The sequence below is a fragment of the Halichondria panicea genome, chromosome 1, assembly GCF_963675165.1.
Source record: "Halichondria panicea chromosome 1, odHalPani1.1, whole genome shotgun sequence".
Taxonomy (NCBI): Eukaryota; Metazoa; Porifera; class Demospongiae; order Suberitida; family Halichondriidae; genus Halichondria; species Halichondria panicea.
The window spans coordinates 8,065,559-8,090,125 of record NC_087377.1 but is presented as its reverse complement, the minus strand read 5'-3'; the positions used below and the strand labels follow the sequence as shown (position 1 = coordinate 8,090,125).

General features: G+C 39.1%; 3 protein-coding genes and 1 long non-coding RNA gene across 10 annotated transcripts; 3 read left to right on the top strand and 1 right to left on the bottom strand.

The window, feature by feature from the left end:
* The first annotated feature begins 208 nt into the window (after positions 1-208).
* On the top strand, positions 209-7,633 carry LOC135341770 (uncharacterized). Of its 3 annotated transcripts, XR_010396634.1 has the most exons (8): positions 209-2,720; positions 3,159-4,113; positions 4,573-5,271; positions 5,976-6,065; positions 6,438-6,485; positions 6,544-6,567; positions 6,716-6,781; positions 7,408-7,633. XR_010396634.1 is itself a non-coding variant. In XM_064538431.1 (6 exons), exons 1-6 carry the CDS (start codon positions 5,160-5,162, stop codon positions 7,461-7,463), a joined length of 396 nt encoding a protein of 131 aa, XP_064394501.1. In that variant the 5' UTR covers positions 5,085-5,159; the 3' UTR covers positions 7,464-7,633. The 3 variants fall into 3 exon arrangements, 1 of the variants encoding a protein (XP_064394501.1); XR_010396633.1 differs by lacking the exon at positions 209-2,720 and having other exon boundaries at positions 3,998-4,221; XM_064538431.1 differs by lacking the exons at positions 209-2,720; positions 3,159-4,113 and having other exon boundaries at positions 5,085-5,271.
* Positions 7,634-7,704: 71 nt separating this feature from the next.
* On the bottom strand, positions 7,705-12,569 carry LOC135341310 (uncharacterized). Of its 4 annotated transcripts, none has more exons than XM_064537846.1 (7): positions 12,459-12,569; positions 11,521-11,677; positions 10,608-10,699; positions 9,856-10,187; positions 9,500-9,613; positions 9,184-9,293; positions 7,705-8,539 (listed from the first exon to the last, which is right to left on the bottom strand). In XM_064537846.1, exons 3-7 carry the CDS (start codon positions 10,646-10,648, stop codon positions 7,820-7,822), a joined length of 1,317 nt encoding a protein of 438 aa, XP_064393916.1. In that variant the 5' UTR covers positions 10,649-10,699; positions 11,521-11,677; positions 12,459-12,569; the 3' UTR covers positions 7,705-7,819. The 4 variants fall into 4 exon arrangements, with proteins under 4 accessions (XP_064393916.1, XP_064393902.1, XP_064393908.1 ...); XM_064537832.1 differs by having other exon boundaries at positions 10,608-10,667; XM_064537838.1 differs by having other exon boundaries at positions 7,705-8,536; positions 10,608-10,667.
* Positions 12,570-12,643: 74 nt separating this feature from the next.
* LOC135341579 (ubiquitin-conjugating enzyme E2-22 kDa-like) lies at positions 12,644-17,528 on the top strand. The gene is made up of 8 exons (XM_064538174.1): positions 12,644-12,797; positions 13,035-13,131; positions 13,548-13,606; positions 13,730-13,812; positions 14,624-14,678; positions 15,395-15,503; positions 16,448-16,530; positions 17,341-17,528. The coding sequence occupies exons 1-8, from the start codon at positions 12,735-12,737 to the stop codon at positions 17,410-17,412; spliced, it is 621 nt and encodes a 206-aa protein (XP_064394244.1). The 5' UTR covers positions 12,644-12,734; the 3' UTR covers positions 17,413-17,528.
* A 2,205-nt stretch (positions 17,529-19,733) lies between these two features.
* Positions 19,734-20,927, top strand: LOC135341855 (uncharacterized). 2 transcript variants are annotated; one of them, XR_010396676.1, is made up of 2 exons: positions 19,734-20,086; positions 20,658-20,927. It is a non-coding gene; the product is annotated as an uncharacterized LOC135341855 (long non-coding RNA). The 2 variants fall into 2 exon arrangements; XR_010396677.1 differs by having other exon boundaries at positions 20,583-20,927.
* Positions 20,928-24,567: the final 3,640 nt, after the last annotated feature.

Genomic DNA, 24,567 nt, shown 5'->3' with positions numbered 1-24,567 from the left:
CGCATTCTTCTGGTTGTAAAGCAACCGCATGTTGCGCATGCGCAGATTCAACCTGCATTTTGGTTGCCAAGCAATAAATGCATTATCCCATGGATACTGATGATTATCACTCATCCGTGCCTAGTAACTGTCACTCGTACCTTGCAGGCACTCATGCAGTTACTGGCACAGACTCGTGATAATCTTCAGTATCCATAGGATAATATCATATTATTCTTTAGACACCTATTATTCCGAGCATAATTTACATTTAGGCCAATCTGATGATCACTGAATGATGGTAACACATGTAACACAGAAGTGGTTGGACACGATCACGTGCACCACTTTTTTTGCTGAGCTGGCACAAAAATTGCCAATGAGCTATGTAAACTTTGCACGGAATCATGGATTAATTTTATGCCACAATCATAATAATTATTATGTTATTCTCATATTAATTCTAACATTTTACGAATTGTTTTGACCTCCGTCCTCTTAAAGCTACTCTAATCATTAGAGTTTTTCTCCTGCAATGTTATGGCTTCTTATTAATTTTGTTAACTTGATGTAGTCTTCAACTATAGCTTGACGTATATTAGTCTGACTTTGTCATGTGTGTTAAAATTATAGCCTATAATAATACAGGATTGAACTCAACACATAATTGTGGCTTGCAGGAACTTATACACGGCATACTTACAAAATTCATGAATATGAATTGCTGTATTAAGAGTTCTGTATACGTGTAGTTTGCGGCTACTAGAGTCCAACTCGGTAGTTCTTGCCGGAATTATTGTCCCACCAACTCTTTCTATCTTCAGACTCCAAACACAAGGCAAAGTCAGTGCAGCCAGGGTTAAAGTACGGTAGGTCAAACGCATATCTATTGGTTTGTTCTCCTTTGTAATTAGTCCTGATCAAGGTGGCTGAAACGTCTGCGCATGATTTCCATTCATCAAGTGTGTAATGAACAAACAACTTTTTTGCTGGTACAGAGTCAGACACCCGTACGAATCCCGTGAACTCATTTCCACACCCATACAAGCAGTATTCTAGAGATATCTTTTTTCTGTGAACACGGGATGCAAAGCAACCTTCACAAAAGAGTGGCTGATCAAACTGGAAGATAGTAGGACTTGAGAGTTTGGTATCAATAGCAATGTACAGAGGTTCTTGTTTGGTAACAGTACCCCCTTGGAATCTGTCAATATGATCTGCCAGGCCCTACATAAATGAGATACACACTACTCAATACTTTTTCTATACCATCTTTTGTAACTTACTGGTTCATTCTGAATGCATAACATGTCTGAAACAGAGAGTTTCAATGGTTCGTCTTGCTCAGTGTCGCAAGGCAAGGAAGCATCGACAATCTCACAATGATCAGGCAACGGCCTACTGGTAACCTCTTGATTCTCTATAAACTTCTCGAGTTTTTCCAAGAGCTCAGCAGAAGGTATTCTAAAGATCACAACAGGTTCACTTGCTACACTCAGCATAACAATGCCTTCATTGTTCTGAGATTCCACAGGGAAAATTGCAATAAACAGTTCAAAGCAATAACATCCAGGTCTCACCTGTAGATATTCTTGATCTACCGTATTTGTGTGAGTGGAGGCATCAGGAGACCAGGTCTCACCATCAGCTGGCCCGATACTGGTCCTTGCTGAGGTAAAATGGCTGGTGGTAGCTATTATAATAGTGGTGGGAGTGGTATCAGCTGGTCCGATACTGGTCCCTGCTGAGGTGGAGTGACTGGTGGTAGCAACTGCAGTGGTGGTCTCACTATCAACTGGCCCGATACTGGTCCCTGTTGAGGTAGTGGCAGCAACCACAGTGATGGGAGTGGAGGTCTCACTATCAACTGGCCCGATACTGGTTCCTGTTGAGGTAGAGTAATTGGTGGCAGCAACCACAGTGATAGGAGTAGCTCGATTTTTTGCAGACCTTGACATTACTTTTTGCTTGAGCTTTTCCTACAATTTCACAAGGATGTGAAAATGTTACAGCTAAACACTAATCTCCCGACACTGTATACAGTAATGGCTAGTATATCTACTTATAATGGTGTCAATGAATTACCTTCATTTTAGGATTTGTATCAGTTTGATTGTCATCAATGGGGATGACTGGAGTTGAGCAACCTCTACAGAAGATGATCTTGGTAACAGTCTTGATGACCTTCTTAAACCTTCTACGTATTCTCTTCCCCATCTTCTTCAATACTTGCATGAATAAATGAAATTCTCTGCACGCTAGATCGCTATTGGAGACCGCACAGGCAAACGCTAGAGCGCGATGGATCCAAGTCGCACGTGATGCGTATCGCGATCTCTGATGATGAGCATGTAGTTGGGCGGAGCTAGATATAGGCTTCGCCCAAGTATAATCATAGGAAAGGGATTGGAAACGCATCACGTGCACCATTGTTTTCAACAGAGTCTGGATGGCACAGTCCTACCATAGATGTAGGAGAGAGGGATTGGAAACGGAAGTAGATGTCAATGTACTTCACATATGACCTCGATAAACATCCGCGCCTCGCTTAATGAGGGCTAATCTATTCCCCAGGAACTTCGCGGGTAACTGAGATTATTGCACATCTAGGATTTTATGAGTTGTCACTAGTATTCTGTCAAGTTTTCCAGTATCCAGTGCAACTGTGCTTTATATAGATAGTGAATAACCATTATTCAAGCTCTATTTACTGTTGCAACTATCTTCTTCATTGAATTTAGGTAAGTTTAATCTTGTATTGTACACATTTATCCCTTTTTCTCTGAAATGATTAATGTTTAGGTCGTATACTTCAATATGCTTGTTGGTAAATCATGTGGTATCACCCCAAGCCAAAGAAAATTAGTCATACATCAGCTGGTAGAATTTAGTGCTAGAAAAAAGTTGAATTAAAGAGCACCACTAAAGATCCCTTTTTTGGGAATACGCTAAGCGTTACAGAAATTTTAATTTTAGGCATACATTCCCTTATGATTGGTGATCACCCCAAGAGCATTAGTTTTGGATCAGGTGGATGTATAGCTTTTGTGTGCATGAATGTGTAGTCACCTATTTTTACCTCATAATTGTTATTGGCCCGGTAGTAGATTGTGGTGAAGGGCCTGTAGGCCCGAGATATTTAACTACTACAAATGCTGTTTCATCTATATTTTATATAGCAATACCTCGCAAGCCAAAACTTACTGAGTACGCTGAAGAAAAGAAGACAGAAGAATACCCCTCCTCTCTACACCCCTACACGTCACCGCCCTCGTAAATGTTATCGGCTGTTCCGGCTATATATACACCCTTGTATACCTCACCAGCTTCTCTCCATCTAAGACTGTCTGATTAGAGTGCTAAACTAATCATAATTATAGCTGTATAATAATCATTTTTATCGTGTAAGTTTTTGTTAATGTTGTTCGGTTTGATCCCACTCGTTTTACACTTAGAAAGCAACTGGCAGTGCTGTGGAGTGTTTTTGCTGTCTCCAAGTGTATGTAATTATACTTAATGAATTGGAAATTGAAATGTACGCTCACCAGCCTAGTATATATATATAATTATAGTACAATTGATTCATCAAAAGTGAAAACAATAAATTATTATTAAGAAAGTTACATGGTGTATTATGTATCTTGTCGTATGAATGATCATGGTTATTGCCTCAAACTAGTGGACTTCTTGATGGTTTTCTTTTTCATTTAATTAAGTTGGCAGCAAAAGAGAAGCCTCTGACAGTCACAAATACATTCACAATTTCAGGGAACTAAGCATCCTCTGATGATTTTATATCTACTGTGAAACAAGTATCCAATACCACTAGCTCTGTACATTCTCCTTACTATTACCATGTACCACCAATGCACTGTTGTGTTGATTGTGTCTCTTTCCCTCTTCTTTCACCGCTTATGCAATGAGTTTTCCTCATTTTGAGGCAAGAAAAGAAGACAAGAAAGCGAGGCGCGGATGTTTTCCGAGGCCCACTTCCGTTTCCAATCCCTCTCTCTACACCTATGGTCCTACTTACGATTTTTAATGTTATTCATTGCTAGTCAAAAGATCATTTGCTGTTTTTAAAGCTATATTTTTGGACCTCAAGATCATTCTTTCAGCCTTCAAGCCAATCAAGTGAGCTATTTGGGTACATAAAAACATAAGCTTTCCAATGGTAGTGGTACCATAAAGTTTGGATGTATATTGTACCCAAAAAAGTGTTTTTCTACCTTGAAAGTTAGGGTGAGTTGTTTGCAGGCGCTTTATTACTCAATAGGAGGTAACAAGGATTGATTGCACGAAAGAATCTTTTTCTGGCATGATTGAGCTATAAGGTGGTATGTGATATAAGAGGCATGTTACATGGATTAGTGAGATCGAAATCATTCTCGTTGTAGTGACAATTTTGTGGGCGCCTTTTCATAATGCTTTGGCAGATTTTTTTTTATTATTATTTGTATGTTGTAGTACTCATGCTAGTAAATGAGGTGCAAATGATTTTGGAGTGATCAAGACACCCATGCACTATTGATTTACAACAACTTTTACGTACTACGTACATGTTTTTTGTAATTTATATAATTGTCTTTTTAGGATGTGAAGCAAAAAGCTCGTAAGAAAAAATTCAAGCCATCCTCGACCTCAACCAGATCCTACCCTCTCTCGACGATATAAATTCAACCATAAGACACTTAGTAACCTCACCTGTCACCTCATCATTAAGTATACATATATACATGTTTATTTTTGCTTGTGTGTATACACTGTAGTTTTGCAACCACTTACTTTAAACATTATATAATATAATTTATTGACATCCATTAGAGTACAGTATTACACTTATGATTAGTGTCAAGACTCACAAAGGGAGTTTAGTAAGATAATAAATACATTGTTGTCGTGTTTATAATTATGTAACTAAAATAGATCTAGCTTTTTTTTACTGATATGGATGCCATCATGAAGCCCTTATCCTTTAACTACACTGTCCACAGTATGAGCTTAGACATGCTTAGGGCTCCAGCTTGAGATACCACAATTATACCATGTGGCTTCGATTTACGCCGCAATGGAGGGCCTGTAATCGAGGCTACAATCCGTAAGTAGGATTGTACCGTATGACGTAATGCGTTTCCAATCCCTTTCCTTTGTACTTACTTAACTTAGCCAGTGCAGTTCAGATGGAGGTGCAAGCCAAGGAACCTTTAGACACTCCTTTAGACACTAAACAAGACTACAGATTGCCAAGAGCAATGGACATGCAGATGTTGGAGCGCAGAATAGCTCCAGATGGTTGGTTTTTGTGTCTATCTCTAATATAATAGGCTGTCCTGTGTGATGCCTAAAAACATTAGCATGTTATAATTATATGATGGATCTCTTTATATATGAACCTATGTATTGACCGTGTAGAGGGTAATTTTCGTGGGGCAAAATATTCATGGTTTTTGTGGTTGAAGGTCTGACCACGAATGAAGCGACCTTGCCTACCTTTACCTAAGCTCCAATCACGAAAATATTACCCACGAAATGTCTCAATAATTATTGCTGAACCATGAATATTTTGTCCCCCGAAAATTACCTGCTACATTGTGTATACGGTATTAATTTTCCAGCATATGTAATTACCGTATTAAAGACCTCTAATTAAGATGACACTGTTAAAAATTACGAAGATGTCGCTTCTTTTGGAGGTTAAAAATTATATTGAAGACCTGGTGTCGCTTATTTAGAGCGTCACATCTAATTAGAGGTACATGTAGCTGGCTGCACTGGCTAGAGAATCGAGGCTAGGGTGTGGTACATTTACCTCCGTTTACGTTAACGCAGCTGTCACTACTTTTAGAGGTCAAAAAATTGCCTAAGCTCGAGGATGTCGCATAATTATTTGGAGGGTCGCCTAATTAGAGGTCTCACGGTAACACATCTCTGTCTTCAGCTCCGAAATAAGGCCTTGTCGGTTTTTTGTTTTATTGATCAATAACTATTTCATGCAGGTCATCGTAACAGAACTGATCATGAAACGGACAAAAGAAAGGCAATGTTAGAAGCCAAAAACACAAAGTTAGAAGCCAAAAACGGTTGCTGTAAGTATGTGCATGTGTGGGTCTACAAACGGAGCATTGGAGAACAACTCATTCTCACAAACTATATTAAGTGCATGCATGTAGTAGCGGGTAATTTCCGGGCGTGATCAAAAATTAATTTAGTAAGTTTGTGGGATATATTTTCGCATGAGAATCACATAACTACAGGGATCACGTTCCATAATTATAATTATGCAGAAAAGTTTGTGCCTAAAAAATAACCAGCTATACAACAGTACGCAATAACACAGGGCTGCAGTTTGCAAGTACTTAGTCGCTTCCATAAAAGAAATGTTTACCAGCAATTATGAAACGTGATCCCCTAGTTATCTCTCTTTCTCTTATTTATGGGCTCCTGGTATAATTATGCAGGTGATCTCAGTCGTGATGACACTATTGATGGAGCTAAAAAGAAATCTGGTAAAGCTAGTTTTTAATTGTGAGATATTCATTCATGTGCATGGTAATCTTTCTACAGCTCAACGAACTCGCATGAAACAAGGTAAGGGCACTAGATTTACAGGCACTAGAATTATAGAAACTATAAAAATTATATCATTGTTATGAAAAAAATATTTCATTTCAGCTTTGAAACACGTGGTTTTGGCGCTTGCGTACAAGCTTCCTTTCACGATAATCATTTTCTGTAGGTAACAAAAAATCCAGTCACCACGGCAATGGCATAATGAGCACAGATGGGAGTAACGAAGCGACGAGTAAGTGTTAATTGTTATAGTGCCACTCTATAAAGCAGTAGCAACTTGCAGGGAAATATCTTGAGTATTTAGTATTGTATTTTTGGGCATATAGATCTATAATTATAGGACTCAATTAACGGCAGTAGGGAATGACGATAACCGTAATAAAGTTTATAATTATGCTCGGGATATTAATTTAGCTAGCACAATAAAATTCATAGCAGCTGCAGTTTGCTAATCTTACATTTTGTTGACCGTAAGTATATAAAGCTTAATGCCAATAAGTACATACCGTATAATTATATTATGTTTGGAGGCCGCTCTCAAATAGTAGCCTCCTTTGCTATAATTATAACAAAATGAAACGTTTAGTAGCCGCGGCTTCTGATCAAGCATGCATATACAGTAATAATCATGGTAAGTACGTACCAGTATACCAGCGGGTAATTTTCGTTGGTGCAAATTAATGCACGTTCGTATGAACTGCCTAACTATAAGTATTTCATATTAATATTCATGCAGTTCAGCGTAGTGACGTATATACAACCTATTGTGTAGTTTTAATGTTCGTATGATGCTCTACGCTAGTTAACACCCTACACACGTCACATGTCACCCATGCACACGCATGCACGCACTAACAGATGCAGCACCCCCACCAATTAACACAACTGCTTCTTTGGACTCTGTGAACAGTTAAAAAAGGCTCGTTAGAAATTATCCACATAGATACAAGATATAATTATAATTTTTACGCACTTGTTACAGTACTGTATACGTGTTGTATGTATTTGTGTTTATCAAATCATTCATTTTTAGCTTTCATAAACAATCATTGAGTATAATTTTATGTGATCATTGATTGATAACTGACGGTTATTCTTTCTCGTGTCTAAAAACATACATCAGTCACATGCACATGCAATCACTTGAGACAAAAATCGGATATAATTATATACCATCTAGCAATTTATATATACATGACTGTAGGTGTATAATACAATAATTTATATACAGATCATAATTATATATAGCATGGAGTACATAAAATTAACCTCATTTATGGAGCTTCAATTTTATCCTAACTTGAGCTCCATCATCGAATACGGTAGACACCAAATCTTCATCTCTCATCCTTTTCTTTTTTCTTTTCTTTTTCTTTTTCTTATCATGACCACCATCCACCTGCTCAGCTTGTGATGAGAGTGTATTGCCTGGGGCTGTTGTGGTTACGGCAAGTTCATTAGAGGAATTACCCTCTGATGTGAAGCATCTTTGTATCCGCACAACGAAACTATCATCAGGTTCGTTTTGAATGACGTTCACGTTTGTAGCTATAGATGGTACAATTCCAGGAGTAGTGTTAATAGATCCAGTCATACTCAAACTTTCGTTTAGGACCGAGAAAGCTGATTTTCGATTACTCGATGCCACAACCGAAGAGCCAATATTTACACCACCAGGTTCATTTGAAGTATATCCTGTCCCAAGCTTTGTTGTGTTGTACTTGACAGTTGACGGTCTTATAATGTTGACATCATGGGTCATAATATCTATATCACTGTCCGAGTTTTCTGAAGAATATGCAATAATCGAGTGTTTCTGTTCGCTTGCTGTCGGGTTAACGAGCAACGCAGTAGGAGAGACGTTCACAGAGTGTCCGTGTGTGATTTGTAGATTGCTTGAGCTAGACGGTTGGTTGGTTTCAAATTGTTTTTTTGACTGTTTCATGTGCTTCTCTCCACGTCTGTGCTTGCCAGTGAGGGAGGTTGTCTTCTGGAGAGAGTAAAAACAGCCAGCCATGAAATATATATGGCCGGGTATCAATGAGTGTACTAATTAATAAAAACAGCAATAATTATATAATTGCCGGGTTGGAGGTATCAATGAGTGTACTAATTAGGCGAGTGAAGTGATTATCGACCTTTGTTAATTTGTTTGCTATTCGTGTGCTGTTTGCATGTACAGTATATGGTTGTATAATTATTTGTATTATATGTCACTCGATTAAAGCAAACAAACCTTACGCTCGTTGCCTTATACACTCAAATAAAGTGGCTCGGTTGATCTAAATCATGTATGCTCATCAATGATCAACATTCTCCTAGTGGCAAAGAATTAAGTTTCGATCATTTCGATCATCTCTAGCCTTCTAGCCTGAATGTATCCAATTGTCTACACATGTAATTATTATGTGATTCGCTGTCCAGCTATAGTAACCAAATAATTACTTCGTAGTTTTAATTTCGTATGATATAATTATGCTCTATAATATGAAAATTTCCCCAATACAAAAATAACTCGCTATACGGTAACTACCTAACAACACAAAGAAAGTGGTTTGTGCATGCCCTTCTCCCAACAGACATAAATATATACATGTACATGTGTGTGTTTTACCTATGGAGATGTGTATGTACCGGTTTGAGACTGTTCTTGGTGTGACCTCCGTGAGCCATGTTGAGGATGTCCGTCACATCACTCTTAGTGGGCGGAGCTTTAGGCTCATCATCTCCAAATGATCCAAGCACTGTTAATGTTACAGCCATGTACATGTATAGTGTATTGTGACATAAATTATTACCACTACTGTGAGATAGTTCGTAACCTAATAGCAGACAAGCTGCCACAACACTATATATAGAGCACATAAAAAACCCCACAGTGCCGGTCTACGTGAATAAGGAAATACAATTTTGCTAGACAGGAAATCAGGTTTTCCCATGATCTAATCACCTTCAATATCAAATCCTTTCTTGTCTGTTTCAGACTCTGTCTTGGTGAAAGGATTGGACTCCTCAGTGGAGGCACACTCGGTGGGAGTGGGCGGGGCCTCCAACATCGGCACCTCTATAGTGAAGCACAGTACACATCACGTAATTGCAGGTACAGTAAGAAACGCATAATAATGGAAATGCGGTAATGGCCACTATAACATAGTTATGCAAGCGTGTCCACAGCACAATTAAGAGTATTTCGAAACAGCCTAGCATGGGCCCGTAATACTCTCCGATGATGAATCAGATGGTGCAATGAGATTGGACAAATCTAGCAGCACTCTTTTAGTGATTAGTCACTAAAAAATTAATCACCTGGTGGAGGTGGAATTCCCTTGTCAGGTATGCTTTGATGAACATTTCCCTGGTACGGGTGCGGCTCCAAAGAGGAACTTAGAAATGGTTGCGTGGGAGGGTGTTCACGAGACGGGGACAGGTGGTACTGATTGTGTGGGTGTGGGGGCATTGTGTGATGGTGTGAGGGTGGTGGAGGTGATTGTTGGTGGTAAGGTGGAGGGGGTGTGCGATTATGATAGTTTGAGGGACGTGGGGAACGTGACCGTCTCCTCTCTCTGTCATGGTGACCACGGCGATCCCGATAATCTCCGCCCCGGTTCTCGTGGTAGCAATGGCGACGACCACCATCCCTGCATTGTAGGGAAACAATTAACGTATTATCTACGAGTGACTTAAACATAGACTCGCAAGCCGTCACTGTTGCACGGCAAACAGTAGACTGGTCAAACTCCGTGTAGAGACTTGTGCAACGTTTATGATACTTGTGGCAACTCAAGTGGCTAGACCGCATGCGTTTACCGCAAGATCATTGATAGTGACGTAGCACTAAGTATCACGTGCAGTAGACTGACGTCACGAAAACCACAACCATAATTTTTATAGTCTGATGCTTATTGTGCAACACAAGTCTCTACACGGAGAGTAGTTCGCCCGTGCAACAGTGACAGCTTGCGAGTCTATTACATTTTGTATACAGAGGTCATAAATTATGAGCTAATTAGCAAATGCCCCTAGGTATTGTTAAGGGCATTCAGCTTGGCCAAATTTACCTTTGCCTGTTTCTGACTGTCTTTGGTGGCCATGGGTGCATTACAGGGACATTCCTCCATCTACACACAGAAAGCAATGCATTGTTGCTAATCTGTACATGTGAGGAGTAATTAATCATGGAGATCCACATGTACAGTTGTACCCTTTAAACTGATCAACATCACACAAAATAACACTATTCAGGGCTGCATTGAGGGGGGGGGGGTAATAGGCCTAGTTTCGCTCCCTAGATTCAGTAATTGGCATTTGTAAAGTTCTGCTATAATTCTGATGACTTGTCAGCAGAAATTGCACCAGAATGCCCTCAAATTTTTTCCAGAGGAGCATGCCCCCAGACGGCGTGCACTGAAGCATACGCCGCTGCGGGTGGCTTTGCCCCCCTACATTTTTCATTCGCCCTATATTTGTTCCCGTGACCCAAAATCTTGGATGTAGCCCTGCTACATATATTATCAGCAGAAGCTGATGAAACTTTTCATGTAATGTATGCTTGGTAAAAAGAAGAAGAGAAGCATACGGTGATTTAGAATACAAGCTTCTAATGCATGACAGGTAATCCAACAACTATTGGGTGAGAATCAAAACACTAACTATAGGTAACAACATTGATGAGACATCAAGACTAGACTATTAGGCAGCATTTTGAGCATTAGGGAAGCCCATGTGTTAGTACACCTTGCTTGTGTAGGAAATAGGATTTTAGTGGTGGAAGCACTACATGTAGCTGTTCTTTGTGTCCATAGAGAGGCAGGTAAAATGTTCCGTAATTGCCTATCAAACGCCATCGATCCGTAATATGCAACAAGTAAAATATTCGTTGACTGGATAGTGCATGTTCACACGTATATACTACATAGCAAACATGCATGTGCACAAGTACATAATACAGATAGAGTTGCCCTAACAACTAACCGATGTCTCTCTTGGACGGTGTGACGATACCACGGATCTTGTTCAGTGTAGCGATCAGCAAACTTTTCCTCCAGGCGAGCAATTGTCTCCTTTATCTCCAGAGGGGTCTTGAATGGTATGTCGATGGTCGCCATGATCATTGGATATTCACTAAAAGCTGCACATGTCACAAAAATAATTATTTCAAATGTGATCTGGTACGTCGATCAATGAGAAGGGTAAAAATGGCATGACGATTAAAGTGTTAATGCAGCCATACAGTACTGGTCAAGGCGCTTAGATCTTTTGGAGATCAACCATTTTTGTTGAAGTTCTTGTGTCGCATTATTATTTAGAGTGTAGCACTATTTATAATGAAGTTAAGCAATGTCCTTTGCTGTCATAAATGTTGTTCACAGGTCAGCACTCAACGGTATAGCTAGCTAGCAAGTGAAACTGAGCTATACCTAGCCCATTTTCTCTAAAATGGGTATACTAGCTGTAGAACATAAGCGCCATCATATTTAGGCACCAGCTGGGCTGAACGCAATTTTTGGGGTTCTAAAAGATAGACCACTCAGAAATGGAATTAATTTTTTCAGGCGCTGTAATTACATCATTTACGGTACTTCTCTAGAGTATCTCTCAGCTCCTGAGTGATCGCTAGTGGAGATAGGGGAGCTATAACCACAGAACAATCAACCACGAAAATATCTGTGATCACTAAATCATAACGCGGAATGTTTCAACTGTTTACACAGGGAGGCCCGGCCGTTTCCAATCCCTCTCCTGTTCTATCTATGGTATATGTATAACCTCCCCTGATCTCATAACATCTGCAGCGCATGCGAAGACTTGGAAATGGGACACGTAGATGAACAAGGTAAAGAAAGGAACCACAAACATAATATAGTAAGAGCACAGTACCAAAAATTGCACCAGGCAAAGACTCAACTCACACACATGACCTTGTGCAGTACAGTCTAGTATAGTCTCTAGCTAGCTAGCTAGCTGGTACTGGTCGAGTCCTAAATATTAAATGAGAACGGGTTGCTTACGTGTTGTGGGGATTTCCCTACATGTGACTGCATTCAAGGTTCAAAGTGCACATTGCTCTGAAGCCACACAGAACAGCACACAGAGCGAGAGCTACCAAAGTTAAAACTCAACTAGAAACGAAGGACAAGCCAGGAAAGTTCTGTGTTGGACCCAGAGGCCTGAGAGAGTGTGGTTTTATGGCTCAGCTGCACGTGACTAGAGTGAGGAGGGAGTTCAGAGAAGTGGTCAACAGTGAAGAGGTAGACAGGAATTAGGTGTTAATGTCGTACAGACATCCTATATACCTACTATGTACATGTGCTTACAATATTTGGTACTCTGTTGCGAATAGTATGACTTCCACATACGTACGTGTACTGTTTGAATGGAATTCATTGACCTATGAAATGTTTAAATTGCCACTCCTGACCTGACTTCATACATGTGAAGAGGTAGCCTGACCTGACATGTGATTATTGCACACTTGTTCCGTGTAGGCCCAGGCATGTGCCATCAAGGTGGAGATTATCAACGATCATGATCTGACCAAGCTGCGAGGGTTTATCACAGGACCTCCTGACACACCCTTCGAAGGTGTGTGCTCACATCTAGTCTATTGACCTACTATCAAAATGTACATTTCAAAATTGTCCATTTTCGTTGTAATTAGGCCACTCCAAGTGGTTTCTGGTCCACCGCCCGCATCAGATTTTATTCTTGGATTTCTATCTCATTATTTCTACTACGCATGCGCAGAATGGTCCATGTGGTACAAAATAGTGTGATAATGATATTCATTTGCAAAATAATGAGATTCATAAGGTGAAATTGATAATGACATAATGAGAAAAGCCGCCCGCCCGCATGCAATTAGAAAAACTTCAGGACCAGAAACCAGAGTGTCACTTGGAGTGGCCTTATACTTACATGCTTTTCGTGAATCAAAAATAAGGTGCATGTCCCACCGGTCATGATTGTAGTTTGTTATTATTTTGTTTCTTCTGCAACAGGTGGCAAGTTTATACTCGATATCCAAATACCCGAAAGTTACCCGTTTAATCCGCCCAAGGTGAAGTTTTTACTTAGAGGAGGTGCAATTTACGCCTTCTCTGTAAATTACCGTGAATACACATGTACACGTATGTATACCGTTTAAAATCTCTTGTGTACTGTTCTGTTTCTGTTGTTACAGGTGAAATTTGTGACCAAGATCTGGCACCCTAACATCAGCTCAGTGACGGGTGCTATCTGTTTGGATATTCTCAAGGATCAATGGTGAGAGTCACGGCTATACTCCATGCAACGCCCTTAGGCATATACCATATCCCAGATTACTGTAACACCTGTAGTGAAACCTGTTTAAAGCGAGCACATTAATTTAGGCCCTGGCCATTTTACAGACCTGTTTTTTTGACGTGTTGTTTTATACGCAAGCTACTCAGTTGAATCATAGCCTTTATTTGCAGTTGGGTTTTCTTCACGGCCAGGCAGCAGCATTTGCATTGGCTAGCTTATTATATACATGTAGCATGAGACTGAGTGCGCCCCGGGGTGGTATGTACCTGTATATTCCATACAACACTTTTCATGCTACGGGATTGTATAACTTATATTACACACTCGTTACCTTGACAACCTGATATAACTCCCCACACACTCCTCAGAGAATTTTTGTATTTACCATCCTCAATATCAATTCAGCACAACACACATAATTGTTTTCCTCATAAATAGCCTATAATTATAACTACACGTTACAAACATACTACGTAAACGGAACAGATACTTTATATTGACCGCTACTGTAGGTCTAAATGTAGATATTTTTTGCCTAGTGGTGGTTAATATACTGACCACCACGTATACCAGTGTGGTGCATTTGAAGCTAGACCAACTGAAGCTAGACATACTTTATAGATTTGATGATTCTTACCCATCTGTGTTGCACATACCAACTTTAGTTAATGGCGAGCATGTGATTTAAACCTAAGTTCTTTGCAGCCAGTGCCCAGTGTCATACACATACATAATGTTCATTCCTGTATTCTGGTGCAATAATTACGCTATTGTCTCATAATTATTACAGGGCAGCTGCAATGACTCTGAGAACAGTTCTGCTCTCTATACAGGCCTTACTACAAGTAAGTTTTTAGCAATATCCCTCCGTACAACAATCATAGATACAGACATGTACGTACATGTTCATGCTCCGTTTGCTGTACTTCATTACTGTAGCTTTCATCTAGGATAAAAAGTTTGAGGGAGATGTTTGTTGCGCAGCGCAAAATTAGTTTGCCACGTCCATTTTTGTTGACCACACCCCCTATTACATGCTAGTGCATCACAGTACATCTAGTTACATAATTATTGCACATTATCAACAGAAGATTATAATTTCTGCCTTATGATTGTGGTTACCAATGTGATGATGTCTAATGTGATCAAGGTTTAATAGAGAGGGGAGGGCGCCCTGAGACCCCCCCCCTCAAAAATTAATGATGTCGTAACAACATTAAGTATACTAGTAACATAATTATTATGGTTTGAAACACACAAAAAATCCAAATTGCACCTCAGATAATCATTTCGTAAAACATTTTCCAGGGAACGACCCCCGGACCCCCCTAAATTAAGTGTTTCCCCTCCCAGCTAAAAATCTTATATGAAACCCAGGTGATAATGTCATAATGTTTGGAGGGGAAGGCTAAGCATTTTTGGGGGAAGGTTCACCCCCTAGATGAAACCATGTTACATTATGCACATAACCAAACACAAAAAAGGAATTCTGTTCAGTATCCTAGACTATTGTATGATTTATGGTTAATTAACCCCTCCCCTAACCTGTCCACCCCCACAGGCAGCTGAGCCAGACGACCCTCAGGACGCAGTGGTAGCCAAACAGTACAAAGAGAGTCCTGACTTGTATAAAAAAACAGCTAGACACTGGTCACAGAAATATGCAAATGGTGAGTGGTGCTCAATTGAGAACTTCCAAATCATATGGACACCGCAAAAACAGTGTCTATATTTTAGATACTAGTTCGCATGCTCAAACCTAGCCTCGAATCCAGGCCGATTAAAATACGGCCTGGTATCTGTAATTAATCATAGGCGTGGTCCATACACGCCCACGTACTATCTATGAAGCTTTATAGCCTAGCTAGCTAGCTGTGGCACTCTATGGTGTTGTCGAGAAGGCTTGCACACTAGTCTGAAACCAGAAGAGGCTCTCATCTACCTCTATGATGGTTGGATGGTCGTGATGTTTTAAACTTGGTTTCTGTACTGGCTTCAGGCTAGTGTGCAAGCCTTCTCAACAACACCATAGAGGGCCACAGCTAGCTAGCAAGCCTTCTCGACAACGCAATAGAGAGCATAAGCCACAGCTTCACAGGAGACAAGTATTTGTTAAAATTAATACGGAAAGAAACTAGTAAACAAACTAGTTTACGGTATAATTTTACAAACGTTTACTATAAAGTATAACGAGTCACCTAGATTCTAGGTGACTCAGTTTTCGCATATGCACTATCACACATGCAATAGAGACCAGGCCGTATTTTAATCGGCCTGGTCTTGAGGCTAGCGCAAACCTTGCCCTCGAGGCTTGACTACAATACGATAACTTGACAACGAGATACTAAGTAAGTTGTTGGTACATATGTACTAAGTTCCATAGTATTTAAGATGCCATTATCGTACTTGAATGTTCAGTCGATTATGGTAGGCTATACTGAGTGGGTCTGTCCATTTCATAGCATTATCTGTGTTAGAATGGAGGCCATCCCTTTTCACACAATCACTGCCTAATAATTAGACCACTACATGTAAAAAACGTTTCACTGTGCTCCTCATTTTGAAACGTGCATGTGTACATGTATACATGTAGCCCCATACCATCCCCTCCCAGCTCCAGGTGAGAAAGACCTATCTATGGACCAAAGCGAATTTGATGATAAAGTTAAACAGCTACTAGTAATGGGAATTGATCAGGTGAGAATTAAGCCTTAATTACCCATTAATTTTCATGTAACGCTAATTTAACACCGATCCAGATTCAGTATGTAGTTGTACGATTAATGGCAGTGACATTTGGGATATTAGATAATACAGAGGTGCATGCATGCCCGCTTTATGGGGAGCCGTTTGAGTCAAATCTAAAAAAATTCTGTATGACTTAATTTATATGAAGCAGTTACATTTCATAGCTTTACGCCGACCACCCTCAGACTAGAGACCAACTGAGCATTATTCATGTACTACATTTGTTCTCATAGATTGCACGCCTTTAATGTTTGCACGTTAAACAGTTGATGCTTACAGAGCAGTCAATATGTTTTCCATAATTATTTCATCGGTCATAAGTGACCTTAAAGTCAAGTGGTTCCATGCAGTCCTCTCCAGCATGCTTCAGTAGACTCATGACAGGGTAAACATCGACTGCTTTATAAGCATTGGCTGCTTTATAAAACATCGACTAAGCTATAATTATGCTTTTTTTTAATTGACTGATTGAGATGAACGGCATCCATATGCCCTTTCGTTTGTAAATCTGTTCGTTTATTTGTGACGGCCTTTGCAGTTGACCTTTCTAAGACTTCTTTTCAGAGGAGTTCCATGCACGTACTGCACAGTATGTTTTGCAAAATATGTGTCTGTATCTATGTACAAATTATTTGCATAATTGTATCTTGGCTGCTTCAGGCTAAAATTAAAATCCCTGCATGTGGGAATGTTTTGATTCTCTGTGTTCAATGCATGCTCAATTATTTATGTGTTCCGGCCATCTCACACACGTTGCAGGACCAAGCTAGAGCGGCGTTATCCACTCATGGTTGGGATGTTGAACGAGCAATAGACTCTATTTTTAGCTAGAACTCACCCACACCGTTTTATCTAGGTAAGGCACAAAGTGCTGTACAGAAGTATGTACACTTTTGTGTGTTTCAGTGTTGAATTTATTGAATAACAGTGTGTTTTGCATTTTTCAAGGTGCCCTACACAATCTGACCATACTTATACCGGTATAACTATAGGAAGACTCAAAGTAGAAACATATAATTATCACTAGCAGGTAGTGGTAACAGTATAGCTTAGGTTTGGGTTGAAAACAGCAAAAGACCCCCCCTGGATCTCACTCAAGACATAATTATATACAGCTAGTATGTTGCCCATAATCATTTGTGACCTGACCTGAAATGATTTATTATGAAAAAGTTATGAGAATAGCAAAACTACAAAAAGACATCTTTTTATCATTCTTCCATCGGGCAGTGGCGTAGGAAGCAATTTCTCAATAGCTCTAGTTTTTTTAAATGGAAAAAGTACGGCTATCTATATACATATTATAGTGCAGCTTGATAAGTCATCTCTATATACAAATAATAGCCTAGAAAGATGGGGGGGGGGCTCCAGCCCCTATTTGCCTCCCCCCTTCCTATACCACCCTAAAAATCACAAAGATTGAGCCCCACCCCCAACAAGTTGGAACTTGAAAAGACTTTACCTCAAAACTATAATTATATGCACCAAGATCATGCAGGGTGTCTATAATTATTATAGCCTCGATCCCAGGCTGCACTTTCGCTGAGCAATCCAGGGCCTGTGAAGAAGGCTAGGCGTCTATAATTACAAACGGTACTTTAGCGACTATTATGAACGGGTAAATTAAGTCAACGCTATATAAAAAATTATGAATCTCATTAAAAAAAACTTAAAGATACCGTATATAATTATAGACTCTATAGCGGGTATATTTCGAGGGTATAAATTTTTGCGGAACTGCCTTTAGAAAAATGTTTTTGCGGATTTAATTTTCGTGGAATGCAGCTTTTTGCAGCATGCAGCATGCATGCAATATAAAATTTGCGGGTATAAAATAATATTTGCGGTACTTGCTCAATCCGCGAAAACCACGAACATTTATATATACCCTTGAAATAATTATACCCGCTATACAGTACATCTTTTCAAAATAATATTATACATGTAGTGATAAAGGAATTTTTACAAATCTAGCCTCTTAACAATACTGTCCCTTGGATAAAGTTCTTCATCAAAGACACCACTTAGCTTAACAGTGAACATTGCAATATCAGCTTTGAGACCACATGCAAAAATCGAGAGTCGTATTATTTTGTTGGCATGAAAATTCAGCATCCCAAAACCAATAACTATACCGCCCCATTGTATTGATCACAAACACAGTTTCCCCTGAGAAGTGTGTGGTGTGATTGTTAAAGATCTTCACTGATCGGTCACTCGCAGGTAGCTTTCCCAGAGCTTTCAATTGCAGTCTTTGCCTGGGCAATCCCAGTCGGGGTAGACTCATCCTTCAAAGTGCTGAGGGCTATTTCTTCCATTGTGAATGTATTAGCCTCGACCTTTTGCTTGCTCTCAAAGGATTGAACTTACACCATGATTGAGAACATAGACATTATATAGTTTTAATACCACTTTTCAAAATTGTTTGCAGCAATAAATTTTGTATCAGTAGTCCACTGGGTAAGAAGAGTTGTATTCGGGACATCTTCTCTGGCTTTAGTAGAAACATTCGCTGTAAACACCATGATGGAATCACCCAACAAAGGCTTCATTTTTTCCGTAGCCTTGGAGAAGAGGAATTGTAAAAGCTGAGATATACAGGAGGCATTGAGCGACTATTAGACAAATGAAAATCTTGGGAATGGCGGAAATTATCTGTTGCTCATGGACTGATTAATTTTTTCGTCAGACACTCTATATTTATATAGGTCCAACAGTGTATAGCAGAATCAACAGCCAGTTCTATTCTGCATGCATGTGCATGCATGAGTGGGCTTGTATAGATCTATATAGCACTCAAATATAGAGTGATGATTCTGATTTATTGTTGGTTCTACCTTGTAGGAAAACATGATTTAATGCATTTACTTTCTGTTTCTCAGCTGAACGTGCGTTTAACTGTATATATAAACTTGTAGTAATTATGCCTGTATGCTGCATATACATGGTGTATAATTATACCTCAGTTTCAATTAATGCATTAAGTGCATGGGCCTGATATCTCTGTATATAGGCCTTGATCAATACAGCTAGTGATTCTGATACATTGTTGGTTCAACCTTCAGACGATTTTACTTATCAGTTTTTCAGACAGGTGCATGCATGGACCTTTAATTTTGGGCGTGTAATTATGTCAGTATAAATGTGTCGATACATGGTGGACCTTTCAAGAGTTGATAACTGTAGCATAGTCAATACAGTGATGTTGTTTTAACCTGTACTTTCTGATGTACCTGCTGACCTGCAGGTCATATCATAATAATGTCTCCCTTGTGTACTCTATATCATACCATAGATGATACAGTACTGACGTGGATGTGAAACGGCCTAGTATCCGGAGGGGTCCACGGGAATTGTCTGAAGCTATCATCGTAACGAGCAGATTATGTTAGAAACCCTGTAACTGTCATGTTTATATAGCAACCAGAGCGTAGTAAACAGTGTTCCGTGTCTGAAAACTGGTGAAAATGACCGGCACACATTGATACTTGCAGTGGGCTTGTAGGTAAGACTAGTTTCTCTAAGCTCATGGGAGAATATCATATTTTAGCATAAATTTTCCTGTAAAAATACTTTGTGTGAGATTTTTGGCTTGGACAGTAAATATTCAGGTTACCATTCAGTAGTAATACTTGAAGTACACTGTAAACTACGAGGAGAATCTATGTTTGACAACTGTTATGAAAGTTTAAGTGCTATAGAAAGGGCTAAAGCATGAGTTAGTTGCACTTTTTGCGTGAGGTTATTTCTAAACCTGTTGAGCCTACTTTTTGCATATTTAGCTGATGAAAACCTTCGTGTATTGATGCAGCAGGAGAATCTATTAACTAAGCATACAGTAAAGTTATTGGAAAAATACAGCCTCAAGAAAAATATGTAAAATCCATGTACATGTACTGTTAAACAAAAATTAATGCTACGTTCTTATTACAACTACAATTATGATTTCTATCAATAAGTTCACACGTACATGTACATGTCATTAACTTTCCAAATTGCAGTGTTGTCTTTCGCTGAGCTAAGATATCAATTGCCAAATGTTAGCTAATTATACTATCAAGTGAAATTTATCCCAGGACCTACTCGAGTGCTACTTCTCTAGGCAACACCATCGGTGAAGACAGCATTAACGTCCAACCTCTTTTCAAGTGCCGTGTATCTACACTTGTATAGGAATTTCGAACCGGCAAGTTGGAATGTGTCTCTCTCACAGCCACTTCGTAAACGATCAAGAAACAGTTTATCGTGTACTATAAATTAATACTCTCAAGACTATTATAATAATTATTAGCATGTACACGTACACGTACACGTACAGATCATCAACAATTTCACCCGTTTGCTTATCTCATGCTAGTGTTACGAGTCAGCCACACTTCTTTTGATCTACATGCATGCTACCAACATTGAGTGGCTTGCTTTTTGGATATAATTACATGGGTACAGGGGTAGATCTACTATAAAATAATAATTATAGACTATTTACTAGACTAATTATAGAATAGTTAATATCATCTTGCACTGGACTGTACTTCCTCTACTCATTCTACCTCCTCACAGTCACTACTACTGTCTTCGCTTAATACACTTGCAGCATCAATATCCTTTCTGTTAATACATAGATTCTCTTTTATCTGTCTCTGGCCAGTTCTGCCAACTCACTTACACAGCTGCTTGGTATAACCTCGATAATTTCCTCGGCGTTTATTTGGATCAAATTGCTTAATTTACGGAAACTAGTAAATTACCTCGGATATGCTCGTTACTATGATAGCTTCAAGCAGAATACCGGAATCCGGAAACGTTTCACATCCACGTCAGTACTGTATCATCTATGATCATACTAACTATATATATAACCAACGAAGGTAATGCATGTTAACTCTTTACAGCATAATTATAGTTACTGTGACAATGCACAACACGCCCACATTTTACGTGGCAGTAAATTTAGTCCAATCCACATTAATTTTTTTTTGTTATTTCACTGCTGAAATTGACTTAATCCCATTTTTTGGTTCTTATAGATGTTTTATTTCGCTGCTGTGTATGTGAATAATATAGGTGTCATCAATTTGAATAATAATTATGGCTAATGAAGTTACATGTAATAGAAAATGTGAATAGTTATAATTATGGTGATAATAGGTGCATGAACAAGTTTGAATATTTGGCACAGGCCTACTCATCGATCACAGAGACATACATTTTATACAACGTTAACTTGTCTGAATTCGCTTTAATTTGTATTGGCAGTCAAGTGCAGGAGCGAACAGAGTTGCATTCCAGACATCTTCTCTGAGTGGAAACGCTCGTTGAAAACACCATGATGCATGGAATCACCCACTATACAAAGGCTTATTTCTTCCGTAGCCTTCTAGAAGAGGAATTTCTAATTAAAGGTGAGGATCGATGCATTGGACGACCATTAGACAAAGGGATAGTGGAGACTGTTCATGGCTGAAATTGTCATTTTTTTGATTGATTCTTCCATGTAGACACCACACATTAATTGAACAAAATAATAATAAGGACCCCTGGGTGCATGGGTCTAAATTAGGTAGGTCCAAATTCAGTGTGTGTATCGCAACATAGTTGCCATTGTTACTGTGCGTCCTGCATGTCACCATTATTTGTGGAATGCATGCAGCCTCTAATATTCGTGCAGGGCCGTAAGAAGTATTTTAGGTGGGGGGGGCAGAAAAAAGGAAATGGGCAAACAGGGGTGGGTCTGGGAGCATTTCAGATATTATGGAAGATACATAAATGAAATAATCTGCATGTGAGAGAGCTATTAGAAAACAGTTTATTCGACGTATACCTTCCATAAACAACCTCTTTGTCCACAAGTTTCCCAAAGGTTTTCCAAAGGTGGTATTGCTGCAAAGCCAATAATAATTATTGGCTTTGCAGCGATAACACCTTAATTTGGGAAACTTGTGGACAATGAGGTTGTTTATGGGTAAGGAGCATCAACATCAGTCTGTTTAACTTGTGGACAATGAGGTTGTTTATGGGTAGGGAGCATCAACATCAATCTGTTTAATATACAATAATAGTACAAATCTGCTATAATAAAAGCGACAAAAGTTTTGCTGTGTGCATGTGTTGACTTGCTGCAACAACTGTCAGCCCATTATAATAATTATAGGCTATAATTTATACATAATCATAATGACTGAAGTTCCTTTCTGTATTATTTGTATAGTGCATTTATATACCTATATATCAGCTGTATTATTTCAACATATTTTCCACGACTGATTTCAATAATAAAATCATAGTAATTATACATGCAGCATAATAATTATAATTGGAGCAGCTTTAGACTACATAATTATACACACATGCACAGTACAGATTCATGCATAATGTGTACATCTGCATGTAGAACTTTTGCATGCCCGGGGATTGGGTATACTTTCTCGATTATTGATAATTATCTCCTCGGCACATAGCATGTAATTCACAATTATTATAGTAACAGAGTTACGTATGTGGCTATAATTATTATTATGATGTTTGTGTCACTTAATTGCATGCATTGTGTGAGTGATGTCAAATGCATGGTAATCACTAATAGTATACATGTTTGTTAATATGCTCGTGCTTGTTGTTTATTTACATTGAGTGGGCAACTTTTAGCAATGTCTTCAGCATAATCTACAAAGGTCTATATATACCTGCATGCAGATCTAAACATCAAGCATGCACTGCACACAACTTTCTTGGGTAAAATCGTAATCATAATAATTATATAGAGCAGTTAAAACTGGGAGAAACTCGTGCACGCACCAGTATTTCACATGCAAAACTTTTAGGTTTCCTAGCTGGCATTGAAATGTGAATAATTATTACAACTGCTAAAGGCTCTCAAGCCAAGCGAAAGTTTCCTGTTATATATATACGGTACATAAAACACAGTATATTCTAATAGACTAAGTGCAATTGTAACAATACATGAATGAAGGTAAACTGCATGTGCATGGCAATATATATAGTCACAGTTGCAAAACCCTCTGCACGGTTGGAGACAACACTTAACCCTTTACCTGCCATTGACAAGTCATAAACGCGTGCCCTGCACTGCGCCCATCAGAAATGTCACAAAGAGTGCTATCTTAATTTCTTAAGGGGCGAAAATATAAATAGTTTTGTGTTCAATTTTGAGTTCACCAGGTGACTGGTCAACACCTGTCCCTAGGGGTCTATACTGTGTGCCCACAACATGAGGACCTGGCTCCTCTAATGGACATGCATGATTGATGACCGGATGAGAGAAAACGATAGTCGGTATCTTAGCCAACACAGTGCCAACACATGCATGGTACTATTGTAAAGATTATTCCATTTGGTTACCATGATACGCAGTGCATGCATGGTAATGCCAGTCTATTGTAGAATTTATTACTAACCCCCGTGGCGGAGAGTACCAGCTAGTGGTGTAAGGTGGCATGCATGTTCAATCTCTTGTTCATAAAACCCGCTTTTTGGATCCATTTATGCTTTGAAATTCTGTTTACGCCCGTGTTTTGGTGTGCCCTCTCACCCAAACATGTATGGGGGTTTGCCTTGGGGTTTGCCATTTTTAAGGTTTCAGCACCCCTAAGACATCATTTGGCGAGTAGAGTAGGTGTATAATTATATGCTACAGTTGCATGGTACCAACCTCATCATGTCCTATAATGTATAGGTGTTGTTCTGCAGTTCCTGATGCCGTCAAAAATATCAAAAATCCCGTCTAGATTGGTTACCAATAGGGAAAAAGGGGCCAAAAGTGATGTCAATGGGTGGTTTGTTGCAGAAATCTGCACATGAATCCGGCAAGGTAGTAATTTTTCAATCATTTGGCAGGTAGAACTAAAATTTAATGGTTAAAGGAGTGACTGTTTTGCAATAATCTAATGACAGACAAACGACGGCATGTATATATAATCATAATTATGCTAATAACTACGAATGTTCAATGTTCGTTAGCTACATGCA

Excerpts from the sequence above, each read along its gene's own strand:
- LOC135341770 (XM_064538431.1), top strand. The coding sequence starts at position 5,160 with ATGGAGGTGCAAGCCAAGGAACCTTTAGACACTCCTTTAGACACTAAA. Across the intron at positions 5,272-5,975 it reads GCGCAGAATAGCTCCAGATG|GTCATCGTAACAGAACTGAT; the intron begins GTTGGTTTTTGT and ends TATTTCATGCAG. Across the intron at positions 6,486-6,543 it reads TGGAGCTAAAAAGAAATCTG|CTCAACGAACTCGCATGAAA; the intron begins GTAAAGCTAGTT and ends ATCTTTCTACAG.
- LOC135341310 (XM_064537832.1), bottom strand. The coding sequence starts at position 11,660 with ATGATCATGGCGACCATCGACATACCATTCAAGACCCCTCTGGAGATA. Across the intron at positions 10,668-11,520 it reads ACCGTCCAAGAGAGACATCG|ATGGAGGAATGTCCCTGTAA; the intron begins GTTAGTTGTTAG and ends TTCTGTGTGTAG. Across the intron at positions 9,294-9,499 it reads GAAAGGATTTGATATTGAAG|TGCTTGGATCATTTGGAGAT; the intron begins GTGATTAGATCA and ends TAACATTAACAG.
- LOC135341579 (XM_064538174.1), top strand. The coding sequence starts at position 12,735 with ATGGCTCAGCTGCACGTGACTAGAGTGAGGAGGGAGTTCAGAGAAGTG. Across the intron at positions 13,813-14,623 it reads GATATTCTCAAGGATCAATG|GGCAGCTGCAATGACTCTGA; the intron begins GTGAGAGTCACG and ends TAATTATTACAG. Across the intron at positions 14,679-15,394 it reads CTATACAGGCCTTACTACAA|GCAGCTGAGCCAGACGACCC; the intron begins GTAAGTTTTTAG and ends CCACCCCCACAG.